The sequence below is a fragment of the Ranitomeya imitator genome, chromosome 5 (genome assembly GCF_032444005.1).
Source record: "Ranitomeya imitator isolate aRanImi1 chromosome 5, aRanImi1.pri, whole genome shotgun sequence".
NCBI classification, from domain to species: domain Eukaryota; kingdom Metazoa; phylum Chordata; class Amphibia; order Anura; family Dendrobatidae; genus Ranitomeya; species Ranitomeya imitator.
The window spans coordinates 229,629,096-229,654,560 of NC_091286.1; the positions used below are offsets into that span (position 1 = coordinate 229,629,096).

Consider the following 25,465-nt stretch of genomic DNA (forward strand, 5'->3'; position numbering starts at 1 on the left):
GACCTGACAAAACCCACAAAACATAGGACGAGCTCTGAGACGTGGGAACTCTGCTGACCGCAATCCCTAATCCTATAATACCACACTAAAGGTAGCCGTGGAGCGCTCCTGACAGACCTAGGCGCCTCGGGCACAGCCTGAGAAACTAGCTAGCCCTGAAGGTAGAAAAATAAGCCTACCTTGCCTCAGAGAAATTCCCCAAAGGAAAAGGCAGCCCCCCACATATAATGACTGTGAGTAAGATGAAAATACAAACACAGAGATGAAATAGGTTTAGCAAAGTGAGGCCCGACTTACTGAATAGATCGAGGACAGGAAAGATAGCTTTGCGGTCAACACAAAAACCTGCAAACAACCACGCAGAGGGGCAAAAAGACCCTCCGCACCGACTAACGGTACGGAGGTGCTCCCTCTGCGTCTCAGAGCTTCCAGCAAGCAAGCAAAACCCAAAAAGCAAGCTGGACAGAAAATATAGCAACAAAATAAACACAAGCAGACTTAGCTTATGCTGAGCAGACAGGCCACAGGAAAGATCCAGGAGGAAGCAAGACCAACACTAGAACATTGACTGGAGGCCAGGAGCAAAGCACTAGGTGGAGTTAAATAGAGCAACACCTTACGACTTCACCACATCACCTGAGGAAGGAAACTCAGAAGCCGCAGTACCACTTGTGACCACAGGAGGGAGCTCTGCCACAGAATTCACAACACACAAATAACATTTACATCCAGGTACCTTATAGATGTCGTCATCTCTGGAGTCGTTCTACTTCTTTTCTTCATCTTGTCCAGACCCCATGATGAGTTTTCTCATCCACAGCCGTCTCTGCAGACTTCCATCTTGTCCGCTCTTTTGCAGAAAATCTCCACATGACGCCCTTAAAGATACAAGTGTCATTATAATGCTCCTGAATAAAAAATTGCCCCTCACTATATTGTCTGCCCAAAATATGACCCCCACACTGTCCCTCTTATGGTACATACTCTTCACTCTAACCTCTCCTTTCCATACCGGTCCTCTCTTCACACTGTCCTCTCACACTGTGTCCCCCTCTATAGGGCCCAGTATTTGTACTGTACTCTGATTACACTCCCCCCTCCTTGGTATACTGTCCTCTGCTGGCTGTGCCCTTACACTGTCCCCTCATTCTACACCCCTACTGCTCAGTTTCTATTCTGTGCCCACTCACTTTTCTCCCGCATACTGTCTCCTCACACTATTCCCTTCCCTCCTCATACTGTCTCCTCTCACATCCCTCCTGTTCACCAAACTGTCTCCTCATATATTTACCCCCTCGCTTTCTATACTGCCTGCTCACCCGACTCCCTATATTGTGTCTGCACACATCCCATCACCCTCACTCCCCGTACTCTGTCCACATACATTTTTCACATTGCTACTCATACTGTGTCCACATACATTCCCCCGTTCGCTCCTCATACTGTCTGCACCCATCCCCCATACTGTTTCCTCAGATATGCCCCCCATTCTCCTGAACTGTTTCCTCATATATGCCCATTATTTTCCTCTACCCCACCCCATCATTGCTCTCTTCACCACCTCCATCTTTACTTTCTCCACCACCACTATAATTGCTTTCTCCCCCACCACCCCATAATTTCCCATTCCACCACCTCCATCATTTCCTCCTTTGCCTTTTCTACCATATCCATCATTTTCTTTTCCCCCACCATCTCCATCTTTGCCCTTTCCACCACCATCATCATTGTCCTTTCCACCATCACCATACTTGCCCATTCCACCACCTCCATCATTTTCTCCCCCTCCAATATCATCAGTGTGCTTTCCACCACCACCATCCTTGTCCATTCTACCACCTCCATCATTTCTTCCCCCCCTCATTATTGCCCATTCCACCACATCCATCATTTCCTCCTCCCCCTCCATCCCAATTATTGCCCTCTCCCCGTCAGTCCCATCATTGCCCTCGCCTCTCCTCTCCGTACACACACAAAACCATTTACGTCTCTGCACATTCACCCGCAGCGCTACGCATGCACGCACAAACACACACACACACACTGAGTACAGTAATGTAATGGCCACACCTAGTTACTCCTACACACGTGGCTGAGCTCCGTACACCTTGCACACACGGCTCCGCTCCGTACACACGTGGCTCCACTCCATACACCTTGTATACACACGGCTCAGCTCCGTACACCTTGCACACACGGCTCCGCTCCGTACACCTCGTACACACACGACTCCGCTATGTACACCTCGTACACACACGGCTCCACTATGTACACCTCGTACACACACGGCTCCGCTATGTACACCTTGCACACACGCAGTTCAGCTCTGTACACCTCGTACACACACACACACGGCTCCGCTCCGTACACACACACACGGCTCCGCTCCGTACACACACACGGCTCCGCTCCGTACACACACACACGGCTCCGCTCCGTACACACACACACGGCTCCGCTCCGTACACACGGCTCCGCTCCGTACACACACACATGGCTCCGCTCCGTACACACACACACGGCTCCGCTCCGTACACACACACACGGCTCCGCTCCGTACACACACACACGGCTCCGCTCCGTACACACACACAGCTCTGCTCCGTACACATATGGCTCCGCTCCGTACACACATGGCTCCGCTCCGTACACACACACACAGCTCTGCTCCGTACACACATGGCCCCGCTCCGTACACACATGGCTCCGCTCCGTACACACACACGGCTCCGCTCCGTAAACACACACGGCTCCGCTCCGTACACACACACGGCTCCGCTCCGTACACACACACGGCTCCGCTCCGTACACACACACGGCTCCGCTCTGTACACCTAGTACACACATGGCTCTGCTACATCCACACAAACCACTCCTGACCCTTACCCTCGTCCAGCACCGAGCACCATGACAATCAGCAGAGTCCTGCACTACACAGAAGCCCTTCATCATGTGACTCCTGACTCCTCCCCCCCGTGACCTCATCACAGGTCCTGTGAGCACAGAGCTGCACAAGCAATAGCTGTGGTGTGCGGCTCTCTGCGGTGGAGGGGCTCTGCTCAGCTGCGGGACAAGTGCAGTCCCACCCGAGCCTCCTTGGACCGCCGCATCATCAGGCGGCCCGCTGGCGCCCCCCTGTCGGCTGCGCCCGGGGCACATGCCCCGGCTGCCCCCCCCTGGATACGCCACTGCCTGTGTCAGTACAGAAAGATTCGAAGAGAAGCCTGTGAACCGTTCCTGTTCTGGGACGGGAACGTTTACCCCAGATTTAAGGAGGGAAACAATGGCCGTAAAGAAAACCCGGGACTAGAGCGGGGTCTCTTGGAGGTTGGGATTTGAAGAAAACGATCCCAGGACCGTGAAATGAAGAATTTGTATCTAGAGGATACAAGTGCCCTGGCCCATGCGCCCTCTACTGAGGAGACCCAGACGTCCCTGAGGAACAGGAGACGGTTGCCCAGCCTGAGAAACGGGCTGGGGTCTGGTCGTGGGTCATGCCTAGGTGGAACCTCCAGTCCTGGACCTGGAGAATCCACCTTAGGAGTAGCGGGCACGCCAGAAAAGAGTGAGTCGAAGAATACCTTCTTCTCTTAACGTGCCTGTGGCCTCTGCGAAGAGGAATCTGATGCCGCAAAACTACGAAAAAAGTCAAAAAGACCGAAGTAGCCGCCTAAAGGGAAAGTAGGCGAGGTCTGGAGAAGGGGACTGGTGCCGCCAGTGGCGTCCTTAATAAATTTGGTCCAGTTTGGAACCGAAAGGACGTGAACCATGAAAAGGCAGGCTCGTAAGGGACTTCTTTGATGACTCTTGAGCCAAACAGTGCGACAGCTGGCAACAACATTACTGGGCGCCTGTGCGGCAGAAGACGCGACGTCCAGGGAACAAAATATTCCCCGGCGTGAGTAATCTGGGTCGCAAGTTCCGCCAGCCGGCCTGATGGAGCTCCAGCTTGAATGCCTTAACGGAGTTGTTTAGCCCCTCGGATACAGACTTCGAAACCCAAATAGAAGCCAAGGCTGGGCATTGGGATGATTCGGCAGTTTTGAAAGCCGACTTCACGAAGGATTCCATGGTCCTATCGATGGAATCTTTCAGAGCCGCCCACCGGACAGCGTAAGGACTGTGTTGGTGGCAGGTCTAGCAGCCGACGGATCCACAGGGGGAGAGGTCGTTCTCTAACACCTCTCATTCCGGTTGGCAATGAGATCCGGAGGAAAGAGATCTGGGACTCCAAGACGCTTGTCTCTTTGAGAACGTCTGGTCGAATTTGCTCTTTCTCTGGCCAGAAGCTCCTCGAATTCAGGATGAGGAGCAAATACCTTGGGAGGTAAATTAGACCGTCTAAACGAAACCGCCTGATCTGCGGGTTTCGTAGAGGAATCTTTGATGCCACAGGTCTGATTGGTCGCTCCAATGAGGCTTTGAACCATATCCCTCATGTTAGCGATTTGGTTCGAAACCGGCCCCAAATTATCCTTCGAAGGCGTATCATAGAAAGCCTCGCCTTACTCAGGGAAGGAGGATCGGGAGGACGCCGACTGCAGAGGAGGACCGAGTGTCGAGATGGAGCGAGAAGAAGACTCAGACTGGCATTCCTGTCTGGACCTTTTGCAGCTAGCCTTGGAGGGCTCGGACGGAGCTTCCATCGACCCGGTGGCTACTGCGGGGGTCTGCAGGGGTAACCGATCCAGCACGGACACCAGGGTTGAGACACCCGTGTTAGATTGGCCACCGATTGAAACAGAGAGGAGGCCCAGCCTGGGATGGGGGTATCACTCTCGGACGGATTGGCCGGGGGATCCTGGGCGGTAGGCACAATAGGGTTGCTGCAGGAGTAGGAAGACGAGAATGGCCCCCTTTTTGCCCGAGTGGTTAGGGGGCAGGGGGGGTGGGGGCAGAGGGGAGTGTCAATCTGCAGAGCAGAGCTACTCACGGTAGACGAAAAACGGGATCCGGAGGACGCTGTTCGGCTTGATAGGATGGGCCTCCGGTAAGAAGTCGTCTTTTAGGCAGGAGGGTGATGTGGGCTCCTGCCGCAAATTGGACTCGATCTGCGGATGTGACCGCGGTATGGGCTCCTGAGATTGAGGTGCATGTAAAGGAGTCCCAAGATGGCGCCGGTGGGCGGAGAGAAGGCGGGCCGCAGTGAAAATGTCGGGCGGGAGAAAAGCCCGCCCGATGAGAGAAGAAAGGGGGCGGAGTCCAGCACCGGAAGTAGGCCCAGGCAGAAGCCGGGGCCTAAATTAGCGATCGGTGACCGGCAAAGAAGGGCCGAAGCGGCAAACAGCGCGCCGCAGAAGGCGACAGGCGAGCGGCCGCCCACAGCGGCGGGTGCAGCGCAGCCGCAGGTTCAAAGCGGCGCGGCGGTCCGGCAAGCCGCCACGCCGAGGGAGGACGCACGGCGCTGCAAGCGGCCAGAGGGATGCAGCTGCAGGGGGCCTGACCAGCGACGCGGCGGCCGGCAAAGCCGCCGAAAAGAAACGAACGGCCGCATACAGCGGCCGGAGCAGGGAAGCCACAGAGGGCCGAAGCGATGCGGCGGTCGGCAAAGCCGCCGCGCTGAAAGGAAATGAACGGCCGCACACAGCGGCCGGAGCAGGGGAGCCACCGAGGGCCGCGCTGAAGCCGGGGCTGGGAAGCCCACAGGACCCGAGGCGGAAATGTCCCCCCTGAGCAAGGCCACGCAGACAGCGCGCCCGGACAAGAAGCGGCGCGGCGGTCCGCAAAGGCAGCCGCGCCGGAACAGGGGACAGGGAGGCCGCATCCACGGAAGTGGCGCGGCCGAAAAGAGATGCGACCCGCACCAGAAAACTCCCCAAATAGGAATCCCCTTTTTAGGATCCAGGGAAGCCACAGGGTGGGGAGGGAAAATACTCACCTAAACATCCCACGCCGGTACTAACCTGGAAGGTTTTAGACGTCCGTGGAGCTGGACGTCCTCGTCTCCTCCGACCGACAGGCTCTGGTGGGCGAGTGAGTGGGGGACGGAGCCAGGACCGGACTTCTGAGCACGCTTGTGTGCTAGGATCTTGGTCCTGGAGAGGGATCTATGAGGATACGGGGTGGCAGTACACGCCGTACTCATAGTCCGCATAGTGGGACTACAGGTGTGACTGTTCACCCTGTATCCCTCCGGAAAAACCTGAAAAGAAACGACGCACATTGAGGTAGATAAGGGTCTAATGAAAGACCCGTGTCCACCTCCTACTGACACTAAGCTAAACTGAATATCCTACTTCCTGTCGGTAGGGTGTATACTGCAGAGGAGGAGCTAACTTTTTTATTTGCATAGTGTCAGCCTCCTAGTGGCAGCAGCATACACCCATGGTTCCTGTGTCCCCCAATGAAAGGCGATAGAGAAAAGTACTCTGGTTGAACTTATCCTAAGTAATCAGCTGAACTTCATAAGCCAATATGTATGCACCCGAGATTATAAATTAAAAAATAAAATAAAAATATTTGTTTGGCTCTGCACCCTCTATTTCAAGATACAACCAGTTCAACATGCTAAAACTAAAGAAAGTCCCCTTTAAAGGGACTGTCTCATGTATTTAATGTAGCTTTCAGATACCAAATTCATGTCTGTAGACTATCTGTTCTATTTTTATATGTTTTAGCTATTTATTTTTGAAAACTTCCCCAGGAGGCACTAATTTTGGACAGACACACTTTCTTATTCTATTGTTTGTGCAGTGAGGTGTGTATGCTTTGTCACTCCAGGAAGTCATTGAGTACAGATATTTTCCTCAGAGACCAGGAGGTTGATAATGAAACAACTCTGCTGTCTTTACCAATCTACACAGTAAAGCTAACAAGTTAGCTACGTAACAAAAAGACAAAAATATATGTTTATAGGAAAAATGTGACTAAAAGGAGTTGTTGCATCTTCTGAGATAGGTGTGCACTGTGGCTTGCTGGTGGGCTGTGTATTACTGCTTGATTGGCACTTTGGACAGTGGCATCATTGTGCTGCTAGCCCAAGCTGTGTGCTCCTTCGATGATGCAGAAGCAAAGTTGTCTCGTATAGCAGCATTGGAAGAGTTCACAGGCACTAAAGCCAGCTAAACCAGAGCAGTATTTACAATTTCTACTGGAAAGAGCTTGTAAGCCATTGATCAGCCACCACTGCTAAACTTCAGTGGTGGCTGGCTACCCTAGGCAATAAGCAGTAAAAAGTAACATTAAAAATCCCCACATTCATCAGGACGAATGGGATTTTTAGTAAGAAGGAAATTGCAAAATTGCTTATTTTTACAAGCACTTTGCAATTTTACAAATAGAAGAACATGAGAACCTTTTAAATATATCACTGTGTGATTATACAAATGTGAAGGCTTTTCAAATATGTTAGCCTAATGGCTCTTCTGGATATTGTGGTGACTGACTTCCAAGAAGACATACAATTTATGGTCAAATTAACACATATGGCATCCTGAATAATTGCTATGCAAGATTATATCTCTTTTAGCTAGTATTAGGTGAAAAATTAACAATAGTGCAAAAATATGTAAACACTTGCTATACCAGATCTCCTGCGACTCCATCTGATAGGCAGGTTAAAATGGAAAATATCTTTTAAATAGTATGGCAAAGTCACTGGAAAGTTCTGGAGGGGAGATAGGTTTCACTGTGCTTAATGGTGTCAGTGATATAAAACTCAGAGATTTTCCTCCAGCACACTACGTGCGGGGAGGGGTTAAAAGCTAATTAATGTAATGGGCTGAGTTTTATGTGGACATCCATAGAGCGGGTGGGAGGATGTCTACCTTATCTCCACCCCAGGGTGTAGTCTGGGACTTAAGTAGCTGGCCTCCAAAGGCAGCAGTGTTCAGTGTCTGGAGAGGAACACTCCAGAGAAGTGTTTGTAGTTTGCCGATACCTGAACTGTGTGTGTTGCTAACCCTAAGCGGGCTGATCCCTGCTAATACAAGGACTGTGCTTAGTGCTGCCATTCTGTTTTGTTTTGCTATTTTGCCCAGAGGGCCGTGTTTACTTTGAGCTTCATCTCGGTTTATGCCACATCTAATAAACCAAAGACATTCTTAAATAATGTTCCTGTGTCTACTTCCGTGTACAGCCGAGTGAGCCAATCTACCACAATAGCCTTACCTTTTCTGCGTGTGTCCATTGGGTTTTTCATCTGGAGGCAGCTCAATAATAAGCACACAGGACTGGGCATGTTCAAAGCCCTCCTTATTGTTTGGGGTTTTTGGCGAGCACTGGGCATCTAACATGAACACCTGTCAATGACAATGACCTTAATGTATTGCTTGAACATATGGTACAAAAGGTGTAGTAAAAATCCTGAATATTTCAAATCTGTATGCCACCAACTAAAGAAAAGAGTCTGTCAGCAGGATTCTGAAATGTAATCTGATAGCAGTATAAAGTAGGGACACAGACACTGATTCCAGTGATGTGTCACTTAAGGTACCTTCACACATAACGATATTGTTAACGATATCGTTGCTTTTTGTGACGTAGCAACGATATCGTTAATGAAATCGTTATGTGTGACAGCGACCAACGATCAGGCCCCTGCTGGGAGATCGTTGGTCGCTGAATAAAGTCCAGAACTTTATTTCGTCGCTGGACTTCTGCTGACATCGCTGGATCGGCGTGTGTGACACCGATCCAGCGATGTCTTCACTGGTAACCAGGGTAAACATCGGGTAACTAAGCGCAGGGCCGCGCTTAGTAACCCGATGTTTACCCTGGTTACCATCCTAAAAGTAAAAAAAAACAAACACTACATACTTACCTACCGCTGTCTGTCCCCGGCGCTGTGCTCTGCACTCCTCCTGCACTGGCTGTGAGCGTCGGTCAGCCGGAAAGCAGAGCGGTGACGTCACCGCTCTGCTTTCCGGCCGCTGTGCTCACAGCCAGTACAGGAGGAGTGCAGAGCACAGCGCTGGAGGACAGACAGCGGTAGGTAAGTATGTAGTGTTTGTTTTTTTTTACTTTTAGGATGGTAACCAGGGTAAACATCGGGTTACTAAGCGCGGCCCTGCGCTTAGTTACCCGATGTTTACCCTGGTTACCGGCATCGTTGGTCGCTGGAGAGCGGTCTGTGTGACAGCTCTCCAGCGACCAAACAGCGACGCTGCAGCGATCCGGATCGTTGTCGGTATCGCTGCAGCGTCGCTTAATGTGAAGGGGCCTTTACTGGTATGCGTTTTGCGGTTTTAATAAAATCAGTATTTCAATCAGAAGGAGATTAACACTACAAGACTAGATATCTCGTGCCTTCTAGTCCAACCATGATCACACCAGTGATTAGCCGGTTTCTGTCAATATATTGAGGGTGATTAATCAAGGCTTTTTCATTTCTGGTATTTACAAAGCTTTAAAAAGTCACAAATATTTTAGCGCAACATTAAGGTGTGCAAAAAATGTTCGGTAGTTGCCATTTTTTCACCATTTCTGCCAAAGTGGGTGGAGGTGAGGCAGGAAACTCCGCTAGCTAAATTCATACACAGCTTAGCATTGAAAGAACTGGTAAATTAGCTGCAGACAAAACTGATTCTATCACAACTGCTGCACCCAGTAAATGACATCACTGGAATCAAGGTCTGTGTCCTTGCACCATAGTTCTCTCAGTTTACATAGCAAAAACCTAATGACAACTTCCCCTTAAGAAATCAATCTGACGTAGTAGGAAATGGAAAGAAAAATAATATTTTGTATTAAGCCACAAAATAAAGATAGTGTGTCTCGAAGATCTTTGCTGCAGAATTGAATTATGGCTGCTCGCGCTAATATTTTACATCTGTTCATTTCCATGATATTCTGGTGTAATCACAAATCTATTATGCATCCATCAAGAGACCGAGAGCGGCACTTTAAAGGAATCATCTCATCTATATCAATTTTAGGCCACAGACTTTATTAAATTTTCATTCCCGGTTAAGCACACTGACTTCTGGCAGAAATATATCTTTCAGTTGTTGGCCAGTAGCCAGTGAACATGGCGAGTGCCAGCGGAAAAAAAACATTATTTAATAGGTAGAGATGGGAAAATCGATTTGCAGGACCCTGGTCAAGCAGTCAGGTCAGTAATCCATGACCGTTGGATGGGAGCTCTGCAAATCACCACTTACCTGCTGTCATCTTCTTCGGATTAGCTGGGCTGGTGCGCCAACACACAACATGGCACCAGCTCAGCTAATCAAAGATGCGGTCATGTAGCCAGCGATCACATATCTGGCCTGGCCTCTGGACCTGCGGAACCTGGCTGGTGGCACTACTTGTAGGTAGTAAGACTAAAAAGTAACAGTATATCTTCATTTTAGACGGTAGAGGGATTTTTACCTGTTGCGTCATGGCCCGGATTCTCCAGTATTCAGCCTCTGCATTTGGGGATAAAGACGGTGCTGCCACCTTCACTTCACATGCGTCTCCAGAAAAACTTTCCGACCCACTATGGAAATAGCCTAACAGATTCTGGGACAAGAGAGATATTTAGTTATATATTTTCAATAGCGTGACTAGCGTCATTTGGTTATAGCATCCCTTATGTCTTACCTTCATTGGTTCTAGCGTAGCAGAAAACGCATCCTGCAAGGCACAGCAAGCCAATCTCCACATCTCCTCTGTAAAGACTGGTCCTGCAGTTACCAACACATATCTAAAAAATAAATCAAAATGGGATCAGATCAGAAAACAGAAAAAAACAAGGATTCCCATATCTGATCTATCAACGAATCCCTACCTGATACAGGAACAGCCCACTCGAGAGATGGTTTCGGTGGGTTCAGCCACACATGACACCAGCAGCTTGAATAATTCTTTTAGCATTGTGTTAATCATATTTTCATACCCTATGTCTGCAGGAAAAGAACCAAAAAATTAAACCTTGTAGATCAGAAATCTGTTAGTTAGTGGTAAAGGTTGGACACGGAGGCTGCCTGGTAGAATGGTGCACACTTGGGCTGGCATTGTAACGCACAATTCTGTTACATAGGTCTATGTTGTATAATCTGCTGGTTAATTTGGTTGACACTTCTTAAAAATAGATTCACCATTTTGGGATTATTTGTGATTTCAATTGTTGGAATTAAAGCATAAAATTGTTTTTGTTTTAATTTTTTTTTCCCAAATCAATAGTACACATGAAAATAAGCAACTTTGTAATATGTCTCTTTAAAGAAATTTGCTTCTTTCTTCTCCTGGACTGATAATTAGTTATCAATTCATATCTTAAATCTGTAAAATCTGTGTTCAATCAACAGATCTTCACATTACTGAGATAGGAGATGACAGTTGGTGCTTATAAAATTCTATGGAGATGACGAGGAGCTAGAGCCAGACAGACATTCTGCTGCAAGTTCTCTTGAAATGACAGTTACAGTTCTCTATAGAATCTTATGAGCACTAAATGTCATCTCCTACCCCAGTAATGGGAAAATCTGTACCCAATGGAGACAGATTTAACCCTTGAATTGAGAATTTTTAGAAAGAATGATCAGTCAAAGGGGGGGCGGGGGATGCAAATTTCTCTAATAAGATATATTCTCCTTTTTTTAAAAAATTTTCATGCGTTCTAATGATTTATTGAAAAAAAAAAATGGTGCATACACATTAACCTTTGCATATATTAGGAAACTGTTCTGATCACTTCCGGAATACATCTACAAGTGCTTCTCACAAAATTAGAATATCATCAAAAAGTTAATTTATTTTAGTTCTTCAATACAAAAAGTGAAACGCATATGATATAGTCATTATAAACGGTGATCTATTTCAAATGTTTATTTCTGTTAATGCTGATGATTATGGCTTACAGCCCAAAAGTCATTATCTCAGTAAACTAGAATACTTCAAAACACCAGCCTGAAAAAATGATTTTAAAATCCGAAATGTTAGCCTACTGAAATGAATTTTTTCCTAATGAACCTATTATAGCTTTTGAGTACTATTTTTGTAACGTGCGTCATTACCTGATTCAGCGGTTTTATTAAATTTTACCTTTAATAAAATGTTTTTATACGATTATTTTTTCTTATTGGTCTTCACTCTTCATTGCACTTTTTCCTTTATATGATCCTTATCTATTTTTCTCCTTTACCCTTATTTTGTATACAATTTGTTCTATTTCTACTAATTGTCTACTGAAATGTATGTTCAGTAAATGCACTCAATACTTAGTCGGGGCTCCTTTTGCATCAATTACTGCATCAATGCGGCGTGGCATGGAGGCGATCAGTCTGTGGCACTGCTGAGGTGTTATGGAAGCCCAGGTTGCTTTGATAGCAGCCTTGAGCTAGTCTGCATTGTTGGGTCTGGTGTCTCATCTTCCTCTTGATAATCCCCCATAAGTTCTTTATGGGGTTAAGGTCAGGCGAGGTTGCTGGCCAATCAAGCACAGCGATACTGTAGTTTTTAAACCAGGTATTGGTACTTTTGGCAGTGTGGACAGGTGCCAAGTCCTGCTGGAGAATTACATTTCCATCTCCAAAAAGCTTGTCAGCAGAGGGAAGCATGAAGTGCTCTAAAATTTCCTGGTAGACGGCTGCGCTGACTTTGGTCTTGATAAAACACAGTGGACCTACACCAGCAGATGACATGGCTCCCCAAACCATCACGGAGTGTGGAAACTTCACACTAGACCTCAAGCAGCTTGGATTGTGGCCTCTCCACTGTTCCTCCGGACACTGGGACCTTGATTTCCAAATTAAATGCAAAATTTACTTTCATCTGAAAACTACACCTTGGACCACTCGGCAACAGTCCAGTTCTTTTTCTCCTTAACCCAGGTAAAAGGCTTCTGGCATTGTATATTGGTCATGAGGGGCTTGACACAAGGAGTGTGACACTTGTAGCTCATATCTTGGATACCTCTGTGTGTGGTGGCTCTTGAAGCAATTACTCCAGCAGCAGTCCACTACTTGTGAATCTCTCCCAAATTTTTGACTGGCCTTTTCTTAACAATCCTGTCAAGGCTGCGGTTATCCAGTTTGCTTGCGCACCTTTTTCTATCACACTTTTTCCTTCCACTCAACTTTCCATTAATATGCTTGGATACAGCACTCTGTGAACATTCATCTTCTTTGGCAATGACCTTCTGTGGCATACCCTCCTTGTGGAGTGTGTCAATGACTGCCTTCTGGACATCTGTCAAGTCAGCAGTCTTCCTCATGATTGTGGAGCCTACTGTTTTTGATAATTATTCTAATTTACTGAGAAAATAACTTTTGGGTTTTCATTGGCTGTAAGCCATAATGATCAACATAAACAGAAATAGACTCTTGAAATAGATCACTCTGTTTGTAATGACTCTATATAATATGTGTTTCACTTTTGTATTGAAGAACTGAAATAAATTAACTTTTTGATGATATTCTAATTTTGTGAGAAGCACCTGTATATGATGACAATTTCTGTGGTAGCATTGCGCATCAGAGGTTCTTAAATTTCCAGTTGAACCACTAACAACAGAATCCTGTGCCCAGTAATGTGCTTACAGCCAAGCAGCGAGCTTCATGGACAAAATACAGGCACTGAGAATTGGATTACTCTGTTGCTGTTTTTATAACTCTAGCTCATAATGGAAGCTTTTTTGACATTAGAATTATATTATTGAATTACTGATAATGCAATTCCATGATAAAATGGCAAAAGTAACCCTTAATGATACAGAAAGTAAAAGAAAAGATGAAATATGAATGTTATATACAACAGACTCCATTTCCGCTCTTTCATCTGCTGTCTCATACTACAATTAAGTTGGAAGTGTATAAAGAATTGAATGTGTCCAGGAAAACAATCCTTTATGGCTATAAGGTAAGTGGCTGAAGTATCACCCTTCCCCCATACGGTAGTCTGCAGTATGAGACCAAGAATGTGAAGCCCCCCCCCCCCCTCGGTCGAAAGGAAGACATCATGGCAAAGCTGACCAGGTTTGATGGGCAGTATATATGGACTTGGAGATGTATTTTTCCGCTCTTTATGGATCATCTGATTGAAGGATGCCGCAGGAAGGCGGGTTCAGAATTCTATTTAAACCAAGGCGCGCTGTGGTGTCATTCTCACAGGAATTTTGAAGATTTCCTGTCCCACCCGCCTCGCTTTGTTAATTCCTTTGTCGCATTGCTTTATTGAAGGGAGGTAACACAACTCTCTGGCTGTGTGGGCTCTTATTAATTCGGATGACAGACTTGAGTCAAGTAAAGACTGAGTCGTTGCTGGTGTGTTCTTAAAAGTTATATTAAATTTTATTGATTACATTTTTATATAGTCCTTTTTAATTGCGGATAAGTATTTAACATTAAATTTAAGTCTGAAGAATAGCCCTTATATTCCCATGCTCAGTCCAGGAATGACTGGTACAGGCTTCAGCTTGGGAAGCCATGATGGTCAGTTGGTGGACAGAGAAGGTAAGTAGACATGGTCGCATTATGATGGTCACTGATATTCTCCAGAACGGTAGTGAATCATTTTTTAATAATTTTTATTGTGAAATAATAGTTGGTTGGCCACAAAATGATGGCCAAAAATTTGTGGACTGAAGGGGGTCCCTAGGGTTTAACAGGTGTTAATATATTTGTTTTTCAGCAAGATTGAAACAGAAGCATGCAGAAAACTAAAGCACAGCAAAGCACTGTCGGACACACACAGATGAGGGCAAGAACAATATATGGACAGCACGGTGGAGGCTCAGTGGTAAGCACTGCAGCGATGGGGTCTTGGGTTCAAATCCCATGAAGGACAACATCTGCAAGGAGTTTGTATGTTCTCCCCGTGGACACAGACACAGTGATAGGGAATGTAGATTGAGAGCCTCAATTGAGACCGATAATATGTGTAAAGCACTGCAGAATATGAGAGTACCATCTAAGCAAAAGCAGAATTAATTAAATGGGACCTTTGCAGCCAAAGAGTTCATTTGGAGCCGAGTTGGAGGTAGTAGTGATCACCTGACCATTTGGGCCCATTTGCAGCCATGCAAGTTGCACCAGTAATACGTCCGCCCTTGCAGCAAAGTCACGGTAACATGGAGATAGACTTTCCTAAGAGAAAATAAAGTACCCGAGTTTATGAAGCTTTGAATGTGCTCAACCACTAGTTCACAAGACAAGCCAATCGCGTGTTTGAAGTTGGCAGAAGCGGCGTCCCAATAGACGTGATCACCCTGACTGCGAGCCAGCCACATGGACATAACAGGTAGTAGCAGGTGTACAACTGCATAAATGGCAAAGCCAGGGCCTGCAAGACAAAAGGACTCATTGTAAAGGGCACTGACTGTAGGATGTATAAGGTAAAAACATTTAAAAGTATAACATAAGGTCTTATTAAAGATTAGATTTTTTCATACCGCTCACATCGTTTAAAAAAAAAAAAATGCTAATAATGTTGTCCTGTTCTAATTTCCAATAACATAAATTGACAACGGACTATGGTTTGCGTTGGGCAGTATATCCTTAGACTAAATCCACACACAGCTGCCAAAATGGATTTGGAAAAAATATTGGGTTACCACCATCACCAGTGGTCACACACTCAGTATTTGGTCAATAATTTACCTCAGCAATTGTAATATTTTACCTCAGTATTTGTAAGCCAAAACCAGGAGTGGGTGATAAATACAGAAGTGGTGACGGGTTTCTATTATACTTTTCCTCTGATTATTCCGCTCTGGGTTTTGGCTTATACATACTGATGTAAAAAACTGACCAAATACTGAATGTGTGGCCGTGGCCCAAGTCTGTAGCCTAGAGACGCAATGCTAGCCTATAACAATTATTTTAGAGATCAGTATTTTACCTAGACCATTTATTACTTCTACTGGCAGCATAAAAAGAAAGAAAACAGGATTTTTGGTTGCTTACCGTAAAATCTGTTTCTCGGAGCCTTCATTGGGGGACACAGGAACCATGGGTGTATGCTGCTGCCACTAGGAGGCTGACACTATGCAAATATAAAAAAAGTTGGCTCCTCCTGTGCAGTGTACACCCCACCGACAGGAAGAAAGATCTTCAGTTAGTGAGAAAGCAGTAGGAGAAGCAACGTGTAAAAGAGAAAGAATAATAATATAATAATAATAAACTTTATATAGCGCCAACAAAATCCACGGCGCTTCACAGATTAACAGATTCAAACACCCAAAGAGTGTTCAAAGAACTCAAACGTATACAGTAAACAGAGCTGTTCAACTTGGGAGGGTGCTGTGTCCCCCAATGAAGGCACCGAGAAACAGATTTTACGGTAAGCAACCAAAAATCCTGTTTTCTCTATCGCCTTTCATTGGGGGACACAGGAACCATGGGACGTCCCAAAGCAGTCCCTGGGGTGGGAAAAACAGACTTCCATCAGGTGAGAGGACTCACCACTGCCGCCTGCAGGATCCTTCTGCCCAGGCCGGAGTCCGCCGTAGTTCGGCGAAACGTGTGGATGGAAGACCAGGTTGCCGCTTTGCAAAGCCGTCGGCGAAAGCCCTGTGACGTACCGCACTGGAAGCGCCGACTGCCTGGGTGCTTGACCTGGTAAGCTTCCAAAATTGCCGTTCTGATCGAGCGAGCAATCGTCGCCTTGGAAGCCGACAGGACTCTACGCACGCCATCAGGGATGGCGAAAAGAGAATCCATCTTTCGGAAAGCGGCCGTGCTAGCCAGGGAGATCCTCACTGCCCTGACGAGGTCCAGCCTGTTCAACGATCGCTCCAGAGGATGAGTCGGAGCTGGACAAAAGGAAGGTAGAACGATGTCCTCGTTGAGGTGGAAAGATGAAAACCACCTCGAGAAAGGAAGGAAGGAAGGCGGAGGCCTGGGACCACCTTATCCTGGTGGAAAATCAAGAAAGGAGGTCGGCAGGAAATGGCCGTCAACTCAAAAACGCGGCGGATCGAAGAGATGGACCTGAGAAAAGCCACCTTCCGAGATAGAACTGACAGGGAAAACTCCCTGAGAAGCTCAAAAGGGGGAACCCCTAAGAACAACCAACACAACCTTTAAATCCCATGAATCCACAGAGGCCCTGTACGGAGGGACAGCGTGGACTACTCCTTGAAGGAAGGTCTTAACCTGTGGCTGAGAAGATAAAGTCTTCTTAAAGGGAAGAAGAGCGCAGGAACCTGGCCCTTTAGGGAACTGAGAGCGAAGCCCGAATCCAGTCCTGCCCAAAGGAAAACCAAATGGAAGGCAGGGAAAAAGGACATAAGTGAAAAGTGGTTGGACTCGCATCAACGAAAGTAAGCCTTCCAGGTACGATAGTAGATCCTGGAAGAAGACGAAGGCTTCCTAGCCTGGATTATAGTGTGACTCATCCGGGCCGAAAGGCCGGACGCTCTTAAAACTGTGGAGTCCACAGCCACGCCGTTAAACTGAGCGACCGATATTTCGGGTGGCAGATCGGACCCTGAGACAGCAGATCGGGTCTGTTTGGAAGGCACCAGGGGTGTCCGCGAGAAGAGTGACGATGCCTGCAAACCAAGACCTCCTGGGCCAATCCGGGATGATCAGAATGACCGGCACCCATCCCGCCTTGATCTTTTACGACAGTTTGGAAAGCAAGGGAAGGTGTGGGAATCAATAGGGGAGCAGGAACTGCGACCAAGGAATGGCCAAAATGTCAACACCACTGCGAGAGAATCGCGGGACCTTGGGACGACCCGATGGACCTTTCTGTTCAATCGGGACGCCGTGAGGACCACCTCTGGAGTCCCCCAACGAAGGGCAATCCGATAAGAGACCTTCTGAAGTAAGGACCATTCCCCTGCCGCGAGGCCCGAGGAAGACGGCGGCCAAAATGTCCACGCCAGGGACCTGCACTGAGGATCTCACCAGGACCGTTGCCTCTGTCTAAAAGAGGATCCTGGAATCTCGGCCAAGGCCAGAGAACTCCGCGTCCACCCCTGGTGGTTGACATATGCCACTGCTGTGTTATTGTCTGGATTCGAATTGGCAGGCTGCTGAGAATCCTTACCCAGTGAAGGAAAGATAGAAAGAAGATCCGGAACTCGAGGACATTGATTGGCAGAGAGGACTCCTGTGCCGACCAACCACGATGAAAAGAACAGGTGACAAAGCCCCACGCCTCCGCCGAGACGGCTGGAGACCGTCGTCACCACCTGCCAGGAAACTGGAAGGAAGGATATGCTGTGAGGTATGTGCTCTGGGATAAGAGCAGGGACCTCGGCCACCAGTGGAGGAACCGTTTGATCCCGGTAGAAAGACGGATCGGACGATGCAGGGAGAAGACAGACCTGTCCTCCTGTGATAGAATAGCCTGCTGAAGAAGTCTTGAATGAAACGGGCGAAGGGAAAAATTGCTTCCGATGTTGCAACCAACCTCCTTAGGACCTTTATGGTCCATCAGCAAGGAGGGGAGCCGAGAACCCTGGAGCAACAACAAGACGGAACTTCTTCCTGTTGACGAGCCGCCGCAACGGCTAGACTGTCGGGGAAGAGGGATAGACTTTCGGGAGCCTGAAACCAAAATTCCTGAGCCTCCATGGAAGTGATTACTGAACGAGGGAATATCAACCTGAAGAGTCTCAGACGAAACTTCCTGTTCAGCAATTTCAGATCCGGACTGGGATGAACCTTGTCGTCCTCTTTCAGTACAAATAGGTTCGAAGAGAAGCCTGTGAACCGTTGAACCGTTCCTGTTCAGGGACGGGAATGTTACCCCGGATTTAAGGAGGGAAACAATGGCTGTAAAGAAACCCAGGACTAGAACGGGTTCTCTTGGAGGTTGGGATTAGAGAAAACGATCCCAGGACCGTGAAATTAATCTATTTTGTCTCCAGAGGATACAAGTTCCCTGGCCCATGCGTTCTCTGTTGAGGAGACAAAGACGTCCCTGGGGAACAGGAGAACGGCTGCCCAGCCTAGGAAACGGGCTGGGGCCTAGTCGTGGGTCCTGCCTAGGTGGAATTTCCAGTCCTGGACCTGGATAATCCACCTTAGGAGTAGCGGGAACGCCAGGAAGGAGTGAGTCGAAGACTACCTTCTTCTCTTAACGTGCCTGTGGCCTCTGCTGTTGCGAAAAAAGGGGTCAAATGCCGCGAAAACGACGAAAAAGAGGGCTGAAAGGACCGAAGTTGCCGCCTAAGGAGAGAACTGGTGCCACCAGTGGCATCCTTGATAATTTAGTCCAGCTTGGAACCGAAAAGACGTGATCCTTGAAAAAGGCAGGCTCGTAAGGGACTTCTTGATGACCCCTGAGCCAAACAGAGCGAGTAATCTGGGTGGCAACTTTCGCCAGCAAGTCTGGTGGAGCTCCAGCCTGAATGCCCCAACGGAGTTGTTTAGCCCCTTCGGATAGACTTCGAAACCCAAATGGAAGCGAAAGCCGGGCAGAGGGATGATGCGGCAGCTGCGAAAACCGAATTCGCGAAGGATTCCATGATCTTATTGATGGAATCTGTCAGATTCGCCCCACCGGACAGCGTGAGGACTGTGTTGGTGGCAAGTCTAGCAGTCGGCGGATCCACAGAGGGAGAGGTCGTTCTCTATCACCTCTCGTTCCGGTTGGCGATGAGATCCGGAGGAAGGAAATATGAGACTCCAAGACGCTCGCCTCTTTGAGAATGTCTGGTCGAATTCTCTCTTTCTCTGGCCAGAAGCTCCTCGAGTCAGGATGAGGAGCGAATCCCTTGGGAGGTAGTTTAGACCGTCTAAACGAAACCGCCTGATCTGCAGGTTCCGTAGAGGGATCTTTGATGCCACAGGTCAGATTGGACGCTCCAATGAAGCTTTGAACCATATCCCTCATGCTATGATTTGGTTCAACTTCGGCCCCAAATTATCCTCCGAGGCCTCGCCTGACTCCGGGAAGGGGATCAGGGGGAAGTCGACCACAGAGAAGGACCGTGAGGCGAGATGGACCGAGAAGAGAACTCAGACCGGCGTTCCCGTCTGGATCTTTCGCGGCCTGCATGGAAGACTCGGACGGAGCTTCTAGCGACCCGCTGGCTACTACGGAAGTCCGCAGGGGCAACTAATCGAGCATGGACACAAGGGTCTGGGACACCCGTGTGAGATTCGCTACTGAAAGAGACAGAGGGGAGGCCCAGCCTGGGGAGGGAATTTCACTCTGAGGCGGAGCAGCAGGGGAGTCTTAGGCGGTGAACATAATGTGGGTTGCTGCGGGCCTGCCTGAGGGAAGCTTGGGGTTACAAGACGAACCCTGAAAGTGTTTCAGTAAGGCACAGGACAAAGTAGGAGGCCGGGAGAGACCACCTTTAAAATTAGCCCGAAGGGGCCCCTGAGGGAAATGTCTGGAGAGTAGGGGACGGGGGGGGGGGGGGGGGGTGGTCTGGCAGGGGATTAAGTAAAACTGCGGTGTAGAGGTACTCACGGCAGACGCTGCGGTTTCCGGATGGAAGGCTGCACGGCTTGGAAGATGCTCCTCAGGAACGATAGCCCCTAGGAGAACAGGCAGACATCTGATGGACTCTCTTGTCCGATGTAGCTTGCCTGCAGGCCAGTGGGAGATGTGAGGACGCCAGAAAATTGCGCTCTTAAGATGGGCAAAGAGAAACGTTCCTGGCTCAGAAATAAGTATCTGTGGCTGCCTGGGAGTGGTGGGCGGGCTTAACGCCAGGCCAGGAGCACCAAGATAGCGGCGGTGGGCGGAGCTTGCCGTGATAATCGGGCGGGAGAAAAGCCCGCCCGAGAGAGAGGAAGTGGGAGGGGACGCGGCGCCGGAAGTAGGCCCCGGAAGAAGCCGGGGCCTAAATTTGAGGCCGGTGGCCGCCAGGAAGGGCCGCGGCGGCGGGAAAAACGACGCGGTTGCCTGCAAGGCTGCCGCGCCGCGGCAAAAGGGCACGGTGTGGCCGGAGGAGGAAGCCGGAAGTAGGCCCCGGGAGAAGCCGGGGCCTAAATTTGAGGCTGGAGGCCACCCGGAAGGGCCGCGGCGGCGGGTAAAGTGCCGACGTCAGGAAAAGCGGCGCGGTTGCCTGCAAGGCCGCCGCGCTGAGGCAAAAGGGCACAGTGAGGCCGGGAGAGGAAGCGGCGCGGTGCCAGCAAAGCCGCTGCGCCAGAAGAAACTGTGCCGCCGTAGAAAGCGGCGCGGCTGCCAGCGAGCAGAAAAGTGCCGTAAGAGGGAATCGGCGCGGCTACCTAAGGCCGCCGCGCCGGGGCAGAAACAGTGCGGCCGCAGGTCACACGACCGCCGCACCAGGCCAGAGCACAATGCGGCCGGGGGAAAAAGGGCAACGCGGCCGCCTGTAAGGCCAATAACAGCGCAGCCGCCATAGCGCGGCTGCCACGCGAAAGAGGCGAAGACCCCCGCCCCATGTGAAAGTGAAGGCAGCCTGGAAAAATATCCCAAGGGACCCCCAAATGACTGCCCTGGGACTGAGGAAGGACTCAGAGGTACTTTGGAATACTTACCTAAAACATCCCACGCTGTCCTTACTAACCTCATTCTGGGGAAAATTTCAGACGTCCAGGGGGCTGATGGACGTCCTCGTCTCCTCCAAACCGACAGGCTCTGGTGGGCGAGTGGGTGGGGGACGGATGCAGGACCGGACTTCTGAGCACGCTTGTGTGCTAGGATCTTGGTCCTGGTGAGGGATCTATGAGGATACGGGGTGGCAGTACACGCCGTACTCATAGTCCGTATTGTGGGACTACAGGTGTGACTGCTCACCCTGTATCCCTTCCGGAAAACCTGAAAAGGAACGACGCACATTGAGGTAGATAAGGGTCTAATGAAAGACCCGTGTCCACCTCCTACTGACACTAAGCTAAACTGAAGATCTTTCTTCCTGTCGGTGGGGTGTACACTGCACAGGAGGAGCCAACTTTTTTTATATTTGCATAGTGTCAGCCTCCTAGTGGCAGCAGCATACACCCATGATTCCTGTGTCCCCCAATGAAAGGCGATAGAGAAATGGCTGCTTACTACACTACCTATTTGCATCCCTGTATCTAAGGATTATTTTAGTGTAGTAATACACTTACCGGGCACTTTGGCAACCTCTCTCAATAACTCAAAGAGTAAATCCAAGGTGGGTGGTTGATGCTGACGAGGACAATTGGAAACAGCGGCGGTAAGTTGTTCTAAAAGGTTTATCCATACATCAATAAGACCTAAAGTAAAGGAAACAGACAGACCACACTTACTAACCGGACACACAACTTCTTCATGTGGGGAAGGAGGGAGGGGAATAAAAACGTTTTAAATACGGAAAGATTCAGAAAGGAAAAAGAGATGTCCAAAAAAAGGCCTGAAATACCATGGCCACATTTACTAATGCTGCAGATAGTATAACCTTAGCCCCGATAATACTGATCACAATGCCCAAACACGGTGTTAAATTTGGGGACCTCGCATGAACTTAGAACCCGTGTTCAGGTTACTTTAGGCCAAAAACATAGCAGAAAAAGGCAGCCGCATTTAACACCACAGGTCAGAAAACTAATCCACTTACAGGATGCAGCGGAACCCCATGGATAAAATCTGATGCAACAAGGGTACAAAATACTGATGAAACAACCACTCTCACATCTACTATTCATGGAGGGGGTAGTCGCTTAGTATTAAAATTGCACACAGAAAAGGCTTGTAGAAGGCGCTGGTCACACACATGTAGTGCACAGCTTCTGGTTTACAGCCTACTAGTGACACACATACTATTAGAATAGGCATGTTGCCTCATTACTAGCGAGTCCCACAGTAAAAAGAAAAAAAAAAACATAGCAGAAAGACACATTACACATTTTTCGCAGTGATGGCAGCAGCGGTATATACTGTTGTGAAGATCACTTCGGCATCACCACTACAGGAGGTAAAGTGGGATGAACAGTGTGTACTATGTTTTCTGTACTGGTTTTTGGGTGTTAGAAAAGTGAAATGCTAAACCTACCGGTGTCATCATCAAACTCGGATAACACCGCATCAATGCCATCTTCACTGCTTCCTGATCTTTCTTGAACTCGGCGGGGTAAAGTGCTCAGGCGCCCACACAAGAAGATTGGTTTCATTGGCATCTTGTAGATTTTAGACAGTAGCTGTATATTAAATAAACCATCATTTTATTATAAGGCTTCTTGGTTTATGGACATGTACTGTGAATATCTACTATATAATTGTCTAAGGGTCACTTCCGTCTGTCTGTCTTTCTTTCTATAAACGAAAAGAGAATGGTTCCAGCTTCAATAAAATCATGAAAATTTATTCCAATTTTTAAAATGGAGAAACAACTCCTGGGACAGCACCATAGCACATGCGAGGTAGGCTACGCGTTTCGACCGACACAGCGGTCTTTATCACAGCTGATCTACTCACTGATTCCTCAGGTATAAAAAGAACCAGGAACCAATAAAATGATAGTAAGTCCTCACATGACCCAAAGGTCCTAAATACTAACAATGAACCTCTATATAAAATGCGTAAATTTGTGCAAAACTAACAATTAAATACACATGAACATATAGAAAAATACACACATACAATATTTCTAAAGTTAATGTAAAAAATACAAAAATAGCAAAAAATAAGATTGAAAAATGAAAAAAAAACAAAAAACGAAAATCTTTTTTTTTTTTTTTTTCCCCCCCTTCCCTTCCTCTTTTAAAATGCATGAAAACTTTTTACAATACATGAAGAGACTATCAATAATGGAACATTAATTCATTCCTTCTATTTAGACCATTAGGAAACCTAGTGCCAAGGTTAAAAATCCAAAAAGCCTCCCTGTTTAACAACATTCTCTGAATGTCACCTCCTCGTGAAGGTTTTTTAAAAAAAAAAAAAAGATTTTCGTTTTTTTTTTTTTTTTTTTTCATTTTTCAATCTTATTTTTTGCTATTTTTGTATTTTTTGCATTAACTTTAGAAATATTGTATGTGTGTATTTTTCTATATGTTCATGTGTATTTAATTGTTAGTTTTGCACAAATTTACGCATTTTATATAGAGGTTCATTGTTAGTATTTAGGACTTTTGGGTCATGTGAGGTCTTACTATCATTTTATTGGTTCCTGGTTCTTTTTATACCTGAGGAATCAGTGAGTAGATCAGCTGTGATAAAGACCGCTGTGTCGGTCGAAACGCGTAGCCTACCTCGCATGTGCTATGGTGCTGTCCCAGGAGTTGTTTCTCCATTTTAAAAATTGGAATAAATTTTCATGATTTTATTGAAGCTGGAACCATTCTCTTTTCGTTTATGGAATCCTACTGCGTCTTGTCAGGACGAAGTTCCGGGCTTCTTGCAATGATCGGTGAGCTGGCTTTTGCCGTATATTCTGTTTATGTCTTTCTTTCTGTCACGGATATTCATTGGTCGCGGCCTCTGTCTGTCATGGAATCCAAGTCGCTGATTGGTCTCGCCAGCTGCCTGTCATGGCTGCCGTGACCAATCAGCAACGGCCACAGTCCGATTAGTCCCTCCCTACTCCCCTGCAGTCAGCGCCCGCTCCATACTCCCCGCAGTCACCGCTCACACAGGGTTAATGCCAGCGGCAACGGACCGCGTTATGCGGTCCGTTACCCCTTACCGCCGCTATTAACCCTGTGTAACCAAGTTTTTACTATTGATGCTGCCTATGCAGCGTCAATAGTAAAATCATCTAATGTTAAAAATAATTAAAAAAAATTAAAAATCATTTTATACTCACTTTCTGCCGCCTTTCCCACTCCTGGCTACGCTCCGGTGACCGCTCCATGCAAGCGCCAGGTTCCGGTGGCAAGGACGGTATGGGAGAAGGACCTGCCATGATGTCACGGTCATATGACCGCGACGTCATCACAGGTCCTGCGCGCCTGCGCGAGAACGACCTGCCATGACGTCATGTTCATGTAACTGTGACGTCATCACAGGTCCTGAGCGCCTGCGCGAGAAGGACCTGCCATGATGTCACGGTCATGTGACCGAACTACAAGGGGCCCTTGGAAGGTGAGTATATGTTTATTTTTTAACCTGTGACATATGTGGCTGGGCAATATACTACATAGCTGGGCAATATACTACATGACTGGGCAATATACTACATAGCTGGGCAATATACTACGTGACTGGGCAATATACTACATGGCTCTGTGCTGTATACTACGTCGCTGTGCAATATACTACGTGGCTCTGTGCTGTATACTATGTGACTGGGCAATATACTACGTGGCTGGGCAATATACTATGTGGCTCTGTGCTGTATACTACGTGGCTGGGCAATATACTACGTGACTGGGCAATATACTACGTGGCTGGGCAATATACTACGTGGCTCTGTGCTGTATACTATGTGACTGGGCAAAATACTACGTGGCTGTGCAATATACTACGTGGCTGGGCAATATACTACGTGGCTGGGCAATATACTACGTGGCTGGGCAATATACTACGTGGCTGGGCAATATACTACGTGGCTGGGCAATACACTACGTGACTGGGCAATATACTACGTGACTGGGCAATATACTACGTGGCTGGGCAATATACTACCTGGCTGGGCAATATACTACATGGACATGCATATTCTAGAATACCCGATGCGTTAGAATCGGGCCACCATCTAGTCTTT

At 47.8% G+C, this 25,465-nt stretch overlaps 1 protein-coding gene across 2 annotated transcripts in view; it reads right to left on the bottom strand.

The window, feature by feature from the left end:
* ARFGEF3 (ARFGEF family member 3) overlaps positions 1 to 25,465 on the bottom strand; it is a 117,150-nt gene that overhangs the window by 12,278 nt on the left and 79,407 nt on the right. For both annotated transcript variants that reach the window (XM_069725953.1, XM_069725952.1), the window contains exons 26-32: positions 22,814 to 22,958; positions 21,909 to 22,037; positions 15,028 to 15,204; positions 10,712 to 10,826; positions 10,525 to 10,627; positions 10,312 to 10,443; positions 8,110 to 8,240 (exon numbers count right to left, since the gene is read on the bottom strand). In XM_069725953.1, the coding sequence (XP_069582054.1) occupies positions 8,110 to 8,240; positions 10,312 to 10,443; positions 10,525 to 10,627; positions 10,712 to 10,826; positions 15,028 to 15,204; positions 21,909 to 22,037; positions 22,814 to 22,958 (932 nt within the window). The remainder of the gene's footprint in view (positions 1 to 8,109; positions 8,241 to 10,311; positions 10,444 to 10,524; positions 10,628 to 10,711; positions 10,827 to 15,027; positions 15,205 to 21,908; positions 22,038 to 22,813; positions 22,959 to 25,465) is intronic.